The sequence below is a fragment of the Ips typographus genome, linkage group LG2 (genome assembly GCF_016097725.1).
Source record: "Ips typographus isolate SLU linkage group LG2, UJ_Ityp_2.0, whole genome shotgun sequence".
NCBI classification, from domain to species: domain Eukaryota; kingdom Metazoa; phylum Arthropoda; class Insecta; order Coleoptera; family Curculionidae; genus Ips; species Ips typographus.
Window position 1 is genome coordinate 881554 of NC_138423.1, and position 15682 is coordinate 897235.

At 32.0% G+C, this 15682-nt stretch overlaps 1 protein-coding gene across 1 annotated transcript; it reads right to left on the minus strand.

Annotated features, from left to right (window-relative positions):
- Positions 1-1119: 1119 nt before the first annotated feature.
- LOC145724891 (uncharacterized) lies at positions 1120-15206 on the minus strand. The gene is made up of 6 exons (XM_081973368.1): positions 15029-15206; positions 14659-14890; positions 9554-9649; positions 4447-4652; positions 4186-4384; positions 1120-1558 (listed from the first exon to the last, which is right to left on the minus strand). Exons 1-6 carry the CDS (start codon positions 15033-15035, stop codon positions 1375-1377), a joined length of 924 nt encoding a protein of 307 aa, XP_081829494.1. The 5' UTR covers positions 15036-15206; the 3' UTR covers positions 1120-1374.
- Positions 15207-15682: the final 476 nt, after the last annotated feature.

A 15682-nucleotide genomic window follows, 5' to 3' on the forward strand; every position in this document is an offset into this window, starting at 1 on the left:
GCAATTCTGCGGTTTGGTTTGTAGACATTTTTGTACACGATGATTGTTTATATTTTACTCAGCTAACTCCTTAAATATGACAGCAAATGATAATATGGTGTCAGAATTGACATATCGGTTCGAATATTTTAGTTGTAACTCCCTGTATCGTACAATGTAATGCTGAATAGTTAATCAGAGTCTGAGCTGATCATCATTTCTATCTATTCCCTGTATCGTATTAGCTCAATCTTAATTTCTCTCTCTTTTGATTTCAAATATATGCACCTACATTTCATATTTTAACAAGCAGGGCATATTTATACCAAGAGACCCATACCAAGGGGAAAATAAGTAGAAAAACTACTAAAAACCTATCAAAAATGTCCTAAAATTTTCCAGTATTTTCCTAATTGCCGCTAAACACTACTAAAAAGTGTTCTAAACTTTTCACGAAAAAAAATATATTAAAATCGTTAAATACTACTTAAAACCTTCCAAAAACTGCAAGAATGCTTTACAAGTGTCTTACATTTTCCAGTATTTTCTAGATTGCTGAACGCCTTTAAATACTACTAAAACCTTCCGAAAACTACCAGAAGGTTCTATAAGTGTCTTAAATTTTCTCAGTATTTTCTAAGTTGCCGGAGACCTTTAAGTACTACTAAAAACCTCCCAAAAACTGCAAGAATGCTTTACAAGAGTCTTAAATTTTTCCAGTATTTTCTAGATTGCTGAACGCCCTTAAACACTACTAAAACCTTCCCAAAACTACCAGAAGGTTCTATAAGTGTCTTAAATTTTGCCAGTACTTTCCAAGTTGCTGGAGACCTTTAAATACTACTGAAAACCTTCCAAAAACTGCAAGAAGGTTTTAAAAGTGTCTTAAAATTTTGCAGTATTTTCTGGATTGTCGAACGTTTTAAAGTACTCCTAAAAACCTTCCAAAAACTACAAGAAGGTTCTATAAGTGTCTTACATTTAGCCTTAAATACTACTAAAAACTTTTCAAAAATTAACAGAAGGTATTAGAAGTGTTCTAAATTTTTGAGAAAAAAGTGGTAGGGATAGTTTTTTAAAATAGCACCACCGCGTGTGTTTTCTTGTATTTCTAGTGAAATATCATTAAAACCAAATAAGTTAAAAAAACATTTTATTCTCAAATTGAAAGTACATAATAAAAACAAACTGGATAGGTTATTCCATTTCAAGTAGTGAAGACTAAACTTACAGAATATGTAATTTGTCTCAAACGAACTTCACTGATCTTTAAAAAAAGGAAACTTTCCAGCTACATCGAATAAAATGGCAAAATATTAACAAAACCTGTACAACAGAATTTTTAAGTAAAAAAACCATTTGGCATAGTAAGTATCCTTAGGTTTAAAGTCGATTTTATTCAGACTCGGAGGTTTTGTCGGTTGGTCTCAGCACCATGGTATTATTGGCACTTAATTCGTCGTCATCTGAGTCGGATTGTTGCTGAGAATCCATTTCTCCTTCACAGTATCTTGACTTGTAAATTTCAACTGTATAGATTAGATCACCGTTTGGACTGCACAATTGATTCAACCAATTTCTGAAAAATTCAAATCTGCAGTGATGGATCACAATGAAAGTTTAACATTTTGTGAGAATTGCTCAAAATAAAAAAGAAAATCCTTTGAAGCAAAAGATAGAAAAACTAGTTATTTACCTACCAACAAGATAGGGCTTTCTTCTTCCAAGTCTCAAAAGATCTCAAAAACGATGCATTCAAAGAAAAAAATGTTGTAACCAGTTTTCAACAAATAAGTAGTTCTATTGAGTGTGTTGAACAATATCTAATTCCTCAAATTCTTAGTCTTAGTTCTTAATGCAAATATTTTTTATTTATTACCTTTTTTCACATAAATCAATAACTTTAAAATTGTATGCTAAGATGCTGCTTTACGTTTACCATAAAACAGTTTAATAATTATTTAAAAAATTGTTATAAACGTCATTTAATTTACCACGTAAAAATCTACTGAAATCCTGAATGTGAATCTACCAAAAAAAATTACTGAAACATCTACTAAAGCATCAATGACGAAAGCAAAAGCCAAATGGGATAACGTAACAATAAAACAGAAACGTTTATAAAAAATATAGTCACGTGACATTCAGAACAACATTTTGACGCTAAATATGTTTAAGTGTTTCATATATAGTCACATGACTACCAGAAAAATATTTTGATAAAAAGTAAAAATATCACAGCCCGAACTCAAACCGTTTTGGAGATATTTAACAAAATGTTTGAAAAAAGTTAATCAACTTTGACGCCCTCTAGCGGCCAAACGGTGCAACTTAGCCTGGTCCTGTCAACGTCACGTGATAGCCCCATTCATTAGCAATCTTTGATAATCTGACATGTTTATACAGAATGTTTGAAATAAGCGAGTTATGGACGCTATTTTAGAAAAGTGCACCGAAATTTGGTTCAAATGATGGTTTTGCCTGCCCTACTATACTGACCGCGGCCATATTGGATTTCAACCTGTCAAAGTGACTTTTTCTACTAAATTTGACATGAGGAACACGAATTTAATGTCGGTTTTGCTCCAACTACCGCCATTTTGTCACTGACCTTGTAAATAAGGCCTTTTTGACAATTTTAAGGGCGTGGCAGCCTAAAAAAATGACATTTCGACAAATGACACCTCACGTCACATTTCTACCATAAATCTAAACCAATTAAGGCAGAGAAAATCAATTTTTAAAATTGGAAATTTTTCCAAAAAAATTCCTGGGGTCCCCTCTTAGAAAAATGTCAAAAATCTAGTTTTTTTATTTTTTACGTCAAACGATGAGTTTTATAAAAAAAATGTTATTTCTAATAATAGTTGCGTTTAACTGAGTTGCATAAAAAGTAAAAATATCACAGCCCGAACTCAAACCGTTTTGGAGATATTTAACAAAATGTTTGAAAAAAGTTAATCAACTTTGACGCCCTCTAGCGACCAAACGGTGCAACTTAGCCTGGTCCTGTCAACGTCACGTGATAGCCCCATTCATTAGCAATCTTTGATCATCTGACATGTTTATACAGAATGTTTGAAATAAGCGAGTCATGGACGCTTTTTTGGAAAAGTGCACCGAAATTTGGTCCAAATGACGGTTTTGCCTGCCCTACTATACTGACCGCGGCTATATTGGATTTCAACCTGTCAAAGTGACTTTTTCTACTAAATTTGACCTGAGGAACACGAATTTAATGTCGGTTTTGCTCTAACTACAGCCATTTTGTCACTGACCTGGTAAATAGGGCATTTTTGACAATTTTCAGGACGTGGCACCCTAAAAAAATGACATTTTGACAAATGACACCTCACGTCACATTTCTACCATAAATCTAAACTAATTAAGGCAGAGAAAATCAATTTTTAAAATTGGAAATTTTTCCAAAAGAATTCCTGGGGTCTCCTCTTAGAAAAGTGTTAAAAATTGAGTTTTTAATTTTTTACGTCAAACGATGAGTTTTCTAAAAAAAATGTTATTTCTAATAATAGTTGCGTTTTACTGAGTAGCATAAAAAGTAAAAATATCACAGCCCGAACTCAAACCGTTTTGGAGATATTTAACAAAATGTTTGAAAAAAGTTAATCAACTTTGACGCCCTCTAGCTGCCAAACGTTGCAACTTAGCCTGGTCCTGTCAACGTCACGTGATAGCCCCATTCATTAGCAATCTTTGATCATCTGACATGTTTATACAGAATGTTTGAAATAAGCGAGTTATGGACGCTATTTTGGAAAAGTGCACCGAAATTTGGTTCAAATGACGGTTTTGCCTGCCCTACTATACTGACCGCGGCCATGTTGGATTTCAACCTGTCAAAGTGACTTTTTCTACTAAATTTGGCCTGAGGAACACGAATTTAATGTCGGTTTTACTCTAACTACCGCCATTTTGTCACTGACCTGGTAAATAGGGCATTTTTGACAGTTTTTAGGGCGTGGCACCCTAAAAAAATGACATTTTGAGAAATGACACCTCACGTCACATTTCTACCATAAATCTAAACTAATTAAGGAAGAGAAAATCAATTTTTGAAATTTTTCGTGCAGTAGAGTGAATGTGACAGTTCAGATACAAAATATCACAGTCAAAACAACACTCAAGTAAGCTTGACAATACGTTGGTACAATGGGCCATTTTAGTAAGTAAAATGTATTTGTTTACCTGTGAATCATCAAATAATTGTGTGCGGAAAACTTTTCATTTGCATCTTCGGGTACAATATCACAAGGAGATACCCAGGTTAAATCTCTGGATATGTCGCTATACTCCTCGTCAGGTAATTGAGGAATTTCGATTTTATACGAAAACTTCTTGGCATTTTCGCTACTACCCATATACATTAAAGCCCACTTGGTTATGTCTAAAATAATAAAAAATATCGAAAAATATTATTTGTTGCTCCACCAAAAAAACTGTACAAACTTGTGCTGTCCAATTCCCAAACTAGTTTGAAGAATTCATTGTAGGCGTGAAACAGCACGTAGATGTAGTGATCTTGGGTGATACTAGAAAAGTTTTTGGCCTGAAATCTTTGCTTTTGCTTGCAGTAAAAGTTGTTTTGGTGTTCTTTGAGACAGTGAGTTTGAAGAGTGGTACGGTAACCGTACCAGTCACAGGTATCGTATTTTCTGAAACATGGGAATTTGCCTAAACTATACGGAAAATCAAAGCAAATGGGGATGACGTCACAATTGTCATATGTAGAAAATTGTAAATAAAGAATATGTTTCGAACATTTTTTTTTAGTACCTTCAACAAAACTTGACTATATGAACTGACTTTCTCTACAGGGTGAGTGAGATAAGATTTATATTAAAAAAAAAAAAACATGAAAATTTCAAGAAAACGCTTGTGTACAAACTACTGAAATCTGCAGTGTATTAAAGATAACTTATGGTACAAATTTTGGTCAAATTTTCTCAAAACTAATAGCCGTGTTGACAACACTAAAAAAAATCAAAACTTTGTCACTATGTATATATCTCTATTGAATGCCAAAATGCTGCTAGTATAAACTGACTCACCCTGTACACAAGGTGATTGATTAAATCTTGTCCATTTTCTTAACTCTTTTGTTTCTTGATTTTAGCCCAAAATTTCTGAATACAAATCTTGATATTTGTTATTTATAGGTAATTCATTAATATATCGAGTGTCTTGACCAATTTAACCAACAAACCAAACTTATGATTTGCTAAATCAGTCTTTTATTCGTCTTATTTGTCGTTTATTATTTCGAAAATGTTGCAAAAGGTCTAGCAATGTTTAATAAGGCCTAGACATTTTGCAAAAGGACTAGAAATGTTTCAAGAGCTCTAAAAACATTCAAAAAGGCCTCGAAATGTTGCAGAATGTCTAAAAATACTGCAAAGTCTTCGATCAGTTCTAGAACTGATTGCAATAAAAATGACTAGAAAATTTAGAAAAGATCTACAAAGTCTAAAGCCTTCAAAAAAGCCTAGAAATATTGCCGAATGTCTGAAAATACTAAACAATGCTACGAAACCTTCAGTGAGTTCTAGAAATGTTGCCAAAGGACTAGAAAATGTTGAAAAAGGTTTAGGAACTTTGGAAAATGCCTACAAATGTTGCGAAGGGTATAGCAATGTTTAATATGGCTTAGAAATTTTGCAAAAGGTCTAGAAATGTTTCAAGATCTCTAAAAATATTCAAAAAGGCCCCAAAATATTGGAGAATGTTTAAAAATACTGCAAAATCTTCGATCAGTTCTAGAAATGTTGCAAAAGTTGAATTTGCAATAAAAAGGCTTAGAAAATTTGGAAAAAATATAAAAAGTCTAGAAGCCTTCAAAAAGCGTGGAAATATTGCAGAATGCCTGAAAATACTAAACAATGCTACGAAACCTTCAGTGAGTTCTAGAAATGTTGCCAAAGGACTAGAAAATGTTGAAAAAGGTTTAGGAACTTTGGAAAATGCCTACAAATGTTGCGAAGGGTATAGCAATGTTTAATATGGCTTAGAAATTTTGCAAAAGGTCTAGAAATGTTTCAAGAGCTCTAAAAACATTCAAAAGGGCCTCGAAATGTTGCAGAATGTCTAAAAATACTGCAAAGTCTTCGATCAGTTCTAGAAATGTCGCAAAAGTTGAATTTGCAATAAAAAGGCCTAAAAAATTTAGAAAAGATCTAACAATTTTGCAAAAAGTCTAGAAGCCTTCAAAAAAGCCTGGAAATATTGCAGAATATCTGAAAATACTAAACAATGCTACGAAACCTTCAGTGAGTTCTAGAAATGTTGCCAAAGGACTAGAAAATGTTGAAAAAGGTTTAGGAACTTTGGAAAATGCCTACAAATGTTGCGAAGGGTGTAGCAATGTTTAATAAGGCCTAGAAATTTTGCAAAAGATTTAGAAATGTTTCAAGATCTCTAAAAATATTCAAAAAGACCCCAAAATGTTGGAGAATGTCTAAAAATACTGCAAAGTCTTCGATCAGTTCTAGAAATGTCGCAAAAGTTGAATTTGCAATAAAAAGGCCTAAAAAATTTAGAAAAGATCTAACAATTTTGCAAAAAGTCTAGAAGCCTTCAAAAAAGCCTGGAAATATTGCAGAATATCTGAAAATACTAAACAATGCTACGAAACCTTCAGTGAGTTCTAGAAATGTTGCCAAAGGACTAGAAAATGTTGAAAAAGGTTTAGGAACTTTGGAAAATGCCTACAAATGTTGCGAAGGGTGTAGCAATGTTTAATAAGGCCTAGAAATTTTGCAAAAGATTTAGAAATGTTTCAAGATCTCTAAAAATATTCAAAAAGACCCCAAAATGTTGGAGAATGTCTAAAAATACTGCAAAGTCTTCGATCAGTTCTAGAAATGTTGCAAAAGTTGAATTTGCAATAAAAAAGCATAGAAAATTTAGAAAAGATCTAAAATTTTGCAAAAAGTCTAGAAGTCAAAAACCCTGGAAATATTGCAGAATGTCTGAAAATACTAAACAATGCTACGAAACCTTCAGTAAGTTCTAGAAATGTTGCCAAAGGACTAGAAAATGTTGGAAAAGGTTTAGGAACTTTGGAAAATGGGTACAAATGTTGCGAAGGGTATAGCAATGTTTAATATGGCTTAGAAATTTTGCAAAAGGTCTAGAAATGTTTCAAGATCTCTAAAAATATTCAAAAAGGCCTCGAAATGTTGCAGAATGTCTAAAAATACTGCAGTCTTCGATCAGTTCTAGAAATGTTGCAAAAGTTGAATTTGCAATAAAAAGGCTTAGAAAATTTGGAAAAAATATAAAAAGTCTAGAAGCCTTCAAAAAGCGTGGAAATATTGCAGAATGTCTGAAAATACTAAACAATTCTACGAAACCTTCAATGAGTTCTAGAAATGTTGCCAAAGGACTAGAAAATGTTGAAAAAGGTTTAGGAACTTTGGAAAATGCCTACAAATGTTGCGAAGGGTATAGCAATGTTTAATAAGGCCTAGAAATTTTGCAGAAGTTCTAGAAATGTTTCAAGATCTCTAAAAATATTCAAAAAGGCATCGAAATGTTACAGAATGTCAAAAAATACTGCAAAGTCTTCGATCAGTTCTAGAAATGTTGCAAAAGTTGAATTTGCAATAAAAAGGCCTAGAAAATTTGGAAAAGATCTAAAAATTTTGCAAAAAGTCTAAAAGCCTTCAAAAATGCCTGAAAATATTGCAGAATGTCTGAAAATACTAAAGAATGCTATGAAACCTTCAGTGAGTTCTAGAAATGTTGCCAAAGGACTAGAAAATGTTGAAAAAGGTTTAGAAATGTTTCAAGATCTCTAAAAACATTCAAAAAGGCATCGAAATGTTGCAGAATGTCTAAAAATACTGCAAAATCTTCGATCAGTTCTAGAAATGTTGCAAAAGTTGAATTTGCAATAAAAAGGCTTAGAAAATTTGGAAAAAATATAAAAAGTCTAGAAGCCTTCAAAAAGCGTGGAAATATTGCAGAATGTCTGAAAATACTAAACAATTCTACGAAACCTTCAATGAGTTCTAGAAATGTTGCCAAAGGACTAGAAAATGTTGAAAAAGATTTAGGAACTTTGGAAAATGCCCACAAATGTTGCGAAGGGTATAGCAATGTTTAATAAGGCCTAGAAATTTTGCAGAAGGTTTAGAAATGTTTCAAGATCTCTAAAAACATTCAAAAAGGCATCGAAATGTTGCAGAATGTCTAAAAATACTGCAAAATCTTCGATCAGTTCTAGAAATGTTGCAAAAGTTGAATTTGCAATAAAAAGGCTTAGAAAATTTGGAAAAAATATAAAAAGTCTAGAAGCCTTCAAAAAGCGTGGAAATATTGCAGAATGTCTGAAAATACTAAACAATTCTACGAAACCTTCAATGAGTTCTAGAAATGTTGCCAAAGGACTAGAAAATGTTGAAAAAGGTTTAGGAACTTTGGAAAATGCCTACAAATGTTGCGAAGGGTGTAGCAATGTTTAATAAGGCCTAGAAATTTTGCAAAAGATTTAGAAATGTTTCAAGATCTCTAAAAATATTCAAAAAGACCCCAAAATGTTGGAGAATGTCTAAAAATACTGCAAAGTCTTCGATCAGTTCTAGAAATGTTGCAAAAGTTGAATTTGCAATAAAAAGGCTTAGAAAATTTGGAAAAAATATAAAAAGTCTAGAAGCCTTAAAAAACCGTGGAAATATTGCAGAATGTCTGAAAATACTATACAATGCTACGAAACCTTCAGTAAGTTCTAGAAATGTTGCCAAAGGAGTAGAAAATGTTGAAAAAGGTTTAGGAACTTTGGAAAATGGGTACAAATGTTGCGAAGGGTATAGCAATGTTTAATATGGCTTAGAAATTTTGCAAAAGGTCTAGAAATGTTTCAAGATCTCTAAAAATATTCAAAAAGGCCTCGAAATGTTGCAAAATGTCTAAAAATACTGCAAAGTCTTCGATCAGTTCTAGAAATGTTGAAAAAGTTAAATTTGCAATAAAAAGGCCTAGAAAATTTAGAAAAGATCTAAAAATTTTGCAAAAAGTCTAGAAGCCTTCAAAAAAGCCTGGAAATATTGCAGAATATCTGAAAATACTAAACAATGCTACGAAACCTTCAGTGAGTTCTAGAAATGTTGCCAAAGGACTAGAAAATGTTGAAAAAGGAACTTTGGAAAATGCCCACAAATGTTGCGAAGGGTATAGCAATGTTTAATAAGGCCTAGAAATTTTGCAGAAGGTTTAGAAATGTTTCAAGAGCTCTAAAAACATTCAAAAAACCCTGAGAATATCGCAAAATGTCTAAAAATATTGCAAGTGGTTTAGAAACTTTACAGAATGTCTAAAAAAGTCTCGTATTGTTTTCAAAGACCCAGAAATGTTGCAGAAGATCAACAGAATTTTTTGATAAAATCAAAAGACTTTGAGGGTGGTCAAAATTCATCAGGCAATCCAATAATTTGACGTAGAATCCAAATATAATATTTGAAACCCACTGTAATAGCAGTTTTCATTTTCTTTAGAAATTCGTGACGTCATTCTAGTTTGGTTTGATTCTCCCTATATATTAACTAAACCGACTTACTTGAAAGGACAAACGATAACACCAAACTGGCAGAATTTTTCGTGGATAGTGATATTTTCGCCCCTATCTTTGTAGTCGCACCCCAAATGCATATTTCTGCAAATAAACCAAAATTAAAACTGAATTTACAAGGTGAGCCAAATTGATGATGGAGATTTACTTGTAAGGGGGGAAAGTTTTAAAAAATTGTTTTTTCGTGATCTAAAAACAATTAGAAAATGTGCAACACCGCATTTTAAAGATTGCCTTTTTTTGTTTCTGAATCATATCAATGACAGACGAACATCAAGACTTAAAAGTTGTCTGGTTACCATTTTTTTAAAAACAAAGAAATTTACATTTTTACAGTGTTGTCAAACTGACATATTTTCTAATTGCAATGTTTGCCAAATCGACCATTTTTGCAAAAACTAACAATGAATACATTTCTTCGGTGTTGCCAAACTGACAATTCTTTTCAGTTAGCACAAAATTGTTGCACTGTTGCGAAATTGTTCATTTCCGTAAAACCGAACCATATAAGCATCATAAAACTAAACAGTCATAGACAGTTTTACACAGAAAAATTTGATTCTGTAGACTAAAATTAAATCAGAAATACACAAATAAATGTAAGAATTGATGAAGGTATAAAATGCATTCAACTAAAGCCAATCTGATTTGGTTACTTTTCAAGTACGTTTCATTGTTTTGTACCTCCATATGTTTGGTATTATTAATACTGATTTTACATGATTTTAAGAGTTTTTTAGTTTTACAGCTTTTTGGAGAAGATTTTGACGGTTGTCATATTCAAAAATAGACTAAAATTAAGTCCCAGAGACAACCGAATATTGCAAATGCCAAAAATACACTGATGAACGTATAAAATGGGTTTAACAAAAGTCACACTGATTTTGTTGCTTTTCAAGTATTTTTCGTTGTTTTGTGACTCTATGGGATTGATTTTGAGAGTTTTTAGGTCTAGGGTAGCACTGTAACTGACAGCCAAATGTCAGAACTGTCAAAATTCTACTCATAAAGCTATAAAATATGTTTGGTATTATTAATACTGATTTTACAGGATTTTAAGAGTTTTTTTAGTTTTACAGCTTTATGGAGAAGATTTTGATGGTTGTCATATTCAAAAATACACTAAAATTAAGTCACAGACACAACCGAGTATTGCAAATGCCAAAAATGCACTGATGAACGTATAAAATGGGTTTAACAAAAGTCACACTGATTTTGTTGCTTTTCAAGTATTTTTCGTTGTTTTGTGACTCTATGGGATTGAATTTGACAGTTTTCAGGTTTAGGATAGAACTGGAATTGACGGCCAAATGTCAGAACTGTCAAAAATCTACTCATCAAGCTATAAAATATGTTTGGTATTATTAATACTGATTTTACAGGATTTTAAGTTTTTTAGTTTTACAGCTTTATGGAGAAGATTTTGATGGTTGTCATATTCAAAAATAGACTAAAATTAAGTCACATACACAACGGAATATTGCAAATGCCAAAAATGCACTGATGAACGTATAAATTGGGTTTAACAAAAGTCACACTGATTTTGTTGCTTTTCAAGTATTTTTCGGTGTTTTGTGACTCTATGGGATTGAATTTGACAGTTTTCAGGTTTAGGATAGAACTGGAATTGACTGCCAAATGTCAGAACTGTCAAAAATCCACTCATAAAGCTATAAAATATGTTTGGTATTATTAATACTGGTTTTACAGGATTTTACGAGTTTTTTAGTTTTACAGCTTTATGGAGAAGATTTTGATTGTTGTCATATTCAAAAATAGACTAAAATTAAGTCCCAGACACAACCGAATATTGCAAATGCCAAAAATGCACTGATGAACGTATAAAATGGGTTTAACAAAAGTCACACTGATTTTGTTGCTTTTCAAGTATTTTTCGGTGTTTTGTGACTCTATGGGATTGAATTTGAGAGTTTTCAGGTTTAGGGTAGCACTGTAACTGACGGCCAAATGTCAGAACTGTCAAAAATCCACTCATAAAGCTATAAAATATGTTTGGTATTATTAATACTGATTTTACAAGATTTTAAGAGTTTTTTAGTTTTACAGCTTTATGGAGAAGATTTTGACGGTTGTCATATTCAAAAGTACACTAAAATTAAGTCACAGACCCAACCGAATATTGCAAATGACAAAAATGCACTGATGAACGTATAAAATGGGTTTAACAAAGTCAAACAGATTTTGTTGCTTTTCAAGTATTTTTCGTTGTTTTGTGACTCTATGGGATTGAATTTGACAGTTTTCAGGTTTAGGTTAGCACTGTAACTGACGGCCAAATGTCAGAACTGTCAAAAATCCACTCATAAAGCTATAAAATATGTTTGGTATTATTAATACTGATTTTACAAGATTTTAAGAGTTTTTTAGTATTACCGCTTTTTGGAGAAGATTTTGACGGTTGTCATATTCAAAAATACACTAAAATTAAGTCACAGACACAACCGAGTATTGCAAATGCCAAAAATGCACTGATGAACGTATAAAATGGGTTTAACAAAAGTCACACTGATTTTGTTGCTTTTCAAGTATTTTTCGTTGTTTTGTGACTCTATGGGATTGAATTTGACAGTTTTCAGGTTTAGGATAGAACTGGAATTGACTGCCAATTGTCAGAACTGTCAAAAATCCACTCATAAAGCTATAAAATATGTTTGGTATTATTAATACTGGTTTTACAGGATTTTACGAGTTTTTTAGTTTTACAGCTTTATGGAGAAGATTTTGATGGTTGTCATATTCAAAAATAGACTAAAATTAAGTCACATACACAACTGAATATTGCAAATTCCAAAAATGCACTGATGAAGGTATAAAATAGGATTCAACTAAAATCAATCTGATTTGGTTGCTTTTCAAGTATTTTTTGTTGTTTTGTGACTCTATGGGAGTGAATTTGAGAGTTTTCAAGTTTGGGGTAGCACTGTAACTGACAGCCAAATGTCAGAACTGTCAAAATTCTACTCATAAAGCTATAAAATATGTGTGGTATTATTAATACTGATTTTACAGGATTTCAAGAGTTTTTTAGTTTTACAGCTTTATGGAGAAGATTTTGATGGTTGTCATATTCAAAAATAGACTAAAATTAAGTCACATACACAATTGAATATTGAAAATGCCAAAAATGCACTGATGAACGTATAAAATGGGTTTAACAAAAGTCAAACAGATTTTGTTGCTTTTTAAGTATTTTTTGTTGTTTTGTGACTATGAGATTGAATTCGACAGTTTTCAGGTTTAGGACAGAAATGTAACTGACGGTCAAATGTCAGAACTGTCAAAAATCCATTCATAAAGCTATAAAATATGTTTGGTATTATTAATACTGATTTTACAGGATTTTAAGAGTTTTTTAGTTTTACAGCTTTTTGGAGAAGATTTTGACAGTTGTCATATTTAGAAATAGACGAAAATTAAGTCACAGACACAACCGAATATTGCAAATGCCAAAAATGCACTAATGAACGTATAAAATGGGTTTAACAAAAGTTACACTGATTTTGTTGCTTTTCAAGTATTTTTCGTTGTTTTGTGACTCTATGGGATTGAATTTGACAGTTTTCAGGTTTAGGGTAGCACTGTAACTGACAGCCAAATGTCAGAACTGTCAAAAATCCACTCATAAAGCTATAAAATATGTTTGGTATTATTAATACTGATTTTACAGGATTTTAAGAGTTTTTTAGTTTTACAGCTTTTTGGAGAAGATTTTGATGGTTGTCATATTCAAAAATAGACTAAAATTAAGTCACATACACAACGGAATATTGCAAATGCCAAAAATGCACTGATGAACGTATAAATTGGGTTTAACAAAAGTCACACTGATTTTGTTGCTTTTCAAGTATTTTTCGGTGTTTTGTGACTCTATGGGATTGAATTTGACAGTTTTCAGGTTTAGGATAGAACTGGAATTGACTGCCAAATGTCAGAACTGTCAAAAATCCACTCATAAAGCTATAAAATATGTTTGGTATTATTAATACTGGTTTTACAGGATTTTACGAGTTTTTTAGTTTTACAGCTTTATGGAGAAGATTTTGATTGTTGTCATATTCAAAAATAGACTAAAATTAAGTCCCAGACACAACCGAATATTGCAAATGCCAAAAATGCACTGATGAACGTATAAAATGGGTTTAACAAAAGTCACACTGATTTTGTTGCTTTTCAAGTATTTTTCGGTGTTTTGTGACTCTATGGGATTGAATTTGACAGTTTTCAGGTTTAGGATAGAACTGGAATTGACTGCCAAATGTCAGAACTGTCAAAAATCTACTCATCAAGCTATAAAATATGTTTGGTATTATTAATACTGATTTTACAGGATTTTAAGAGTTTTTTAGTTTTACAGCTTTTTGGAGAAGATTTTGACGGTTGTCATATTCAAAAATACACTAAAATTAAGTCACAGACACAACCGAGTATTGCAAATGCCAAAAATGCACTGATGAACGTATAAAATGGGTTTAACAAAAGTCACACTGATTTTGTTGCTTTTCAAGTATTTTTCGTTGTTTTGTGACTCTATGGGATTGAATTTGACAGTTTTCAGGTTTAGGATAGAACTGGAATTGACGGCCAAATGTCAGAACTGTCAAAAATCTACTCATCAAGCTATAAAATATGTTTGGTATTATTAATACTGATTTTACAGGATTTTAAGAGTTTTTTAGTTTTACAGCTTTATGGAGAAGATTTTGACAGTTGTCATATTTAGAAATAGACGAAAATTTAGTCACAGACAGAACGGAATATTGCAAATGCCAAAAATACACTGATGAACGTATAAAATGGGTTTAACAAAAGTCACACTGATTTTGTTGCTTTTCAAGTATTTTTCGGTGTTTTGTGACTCTATGGGATTGAATTTGACAGTTTTCAGGTTTAGGATAGAACTGTAATTGACAGCCAAATGTCAGAACTGTCAAAATTCTGTTCTTGAGGATTTTGACGATTAGACGACTTTCACAAGGTTTTATAGAGGAACTTTCTCTTTTTTGCCGATTTCTAAACAAAATCCCCAATCACCAATTTGCCTCACCCTATATAATGAAAATCCTGTGTGTTACTTGCAAAAAAACAATAATTTGGAAGAAATCGCTTCCAGTTTAAAGGAACGGGCATCTGATTTATACGCTCGACATTCAGGACATCGTTTGATTTTCCCAAAACACTGATCGCAAAAACTGTGTCCGGTACGACACTGTCTGATTGGGGCAAACATGTAGTTACAACAAACTGGACATAGTAACAATTCTCTGACAACTGACATATCGTCGTCGACCGACATTTTTTCTACATCTGAAATTGGACAATATACATAAACATACTATCAGTTAAAAATTGTCTATGGCAATAAAAAAAATGTTTTCTTATATTTGATTAGAAATACGCAAATATTGTGATATTTATCTTTAAAGTGTTGGTGCAAGTACTTACCGGCCATAGTACTTCTGTCACTATTATTACACTTTACAAGACGATTACCCCTTTCTAGGGTCTACAACATGTACTAAACTGATTTTATGGTTGTTTGTTAAACGCTGATAGTTTTCAGTATAAAAATTCCAGTTTTTTTTTTGTGAAAGACCAGTATATTTAAATATGCAGTACTTTCTAGATTAGTCCAGCTAAACCAGCTGTTTTTTGCTGCAAATATAATTCGAATTTTAGTTTTGTTTATTATAGGTAGTGCATTGGCGTGCCTCGGTAATTTCAATGCATAAATAAATTAATATTATTTTTGTGTAAATTTACACCTATAACATAATAGTTACAAATTAGGTTTTAATGATTTTGTATCAAAACTCAATTAAATACCCAGTGTCTACGAAAAGTGGTGACTTTTTTCCAATTTTCCCAAAACCGGGAATAAGTTTCACATAAAATTCTCTAAAACTCTTCCCATTCATTCTTTCCCCGACTCTGTAGCTCTTACGGTTACCGAGATCCCAGTAGAACCAATTTGAGACACACTGTATACTTTTTTTTGTTTATTTAATTATTATTTGTGATTGTGACCATTTTCACCCAAGAGACATTAATTAATTAACACAGAGATTATTTGATGTCAATTTTTTTCTTATTTTAATA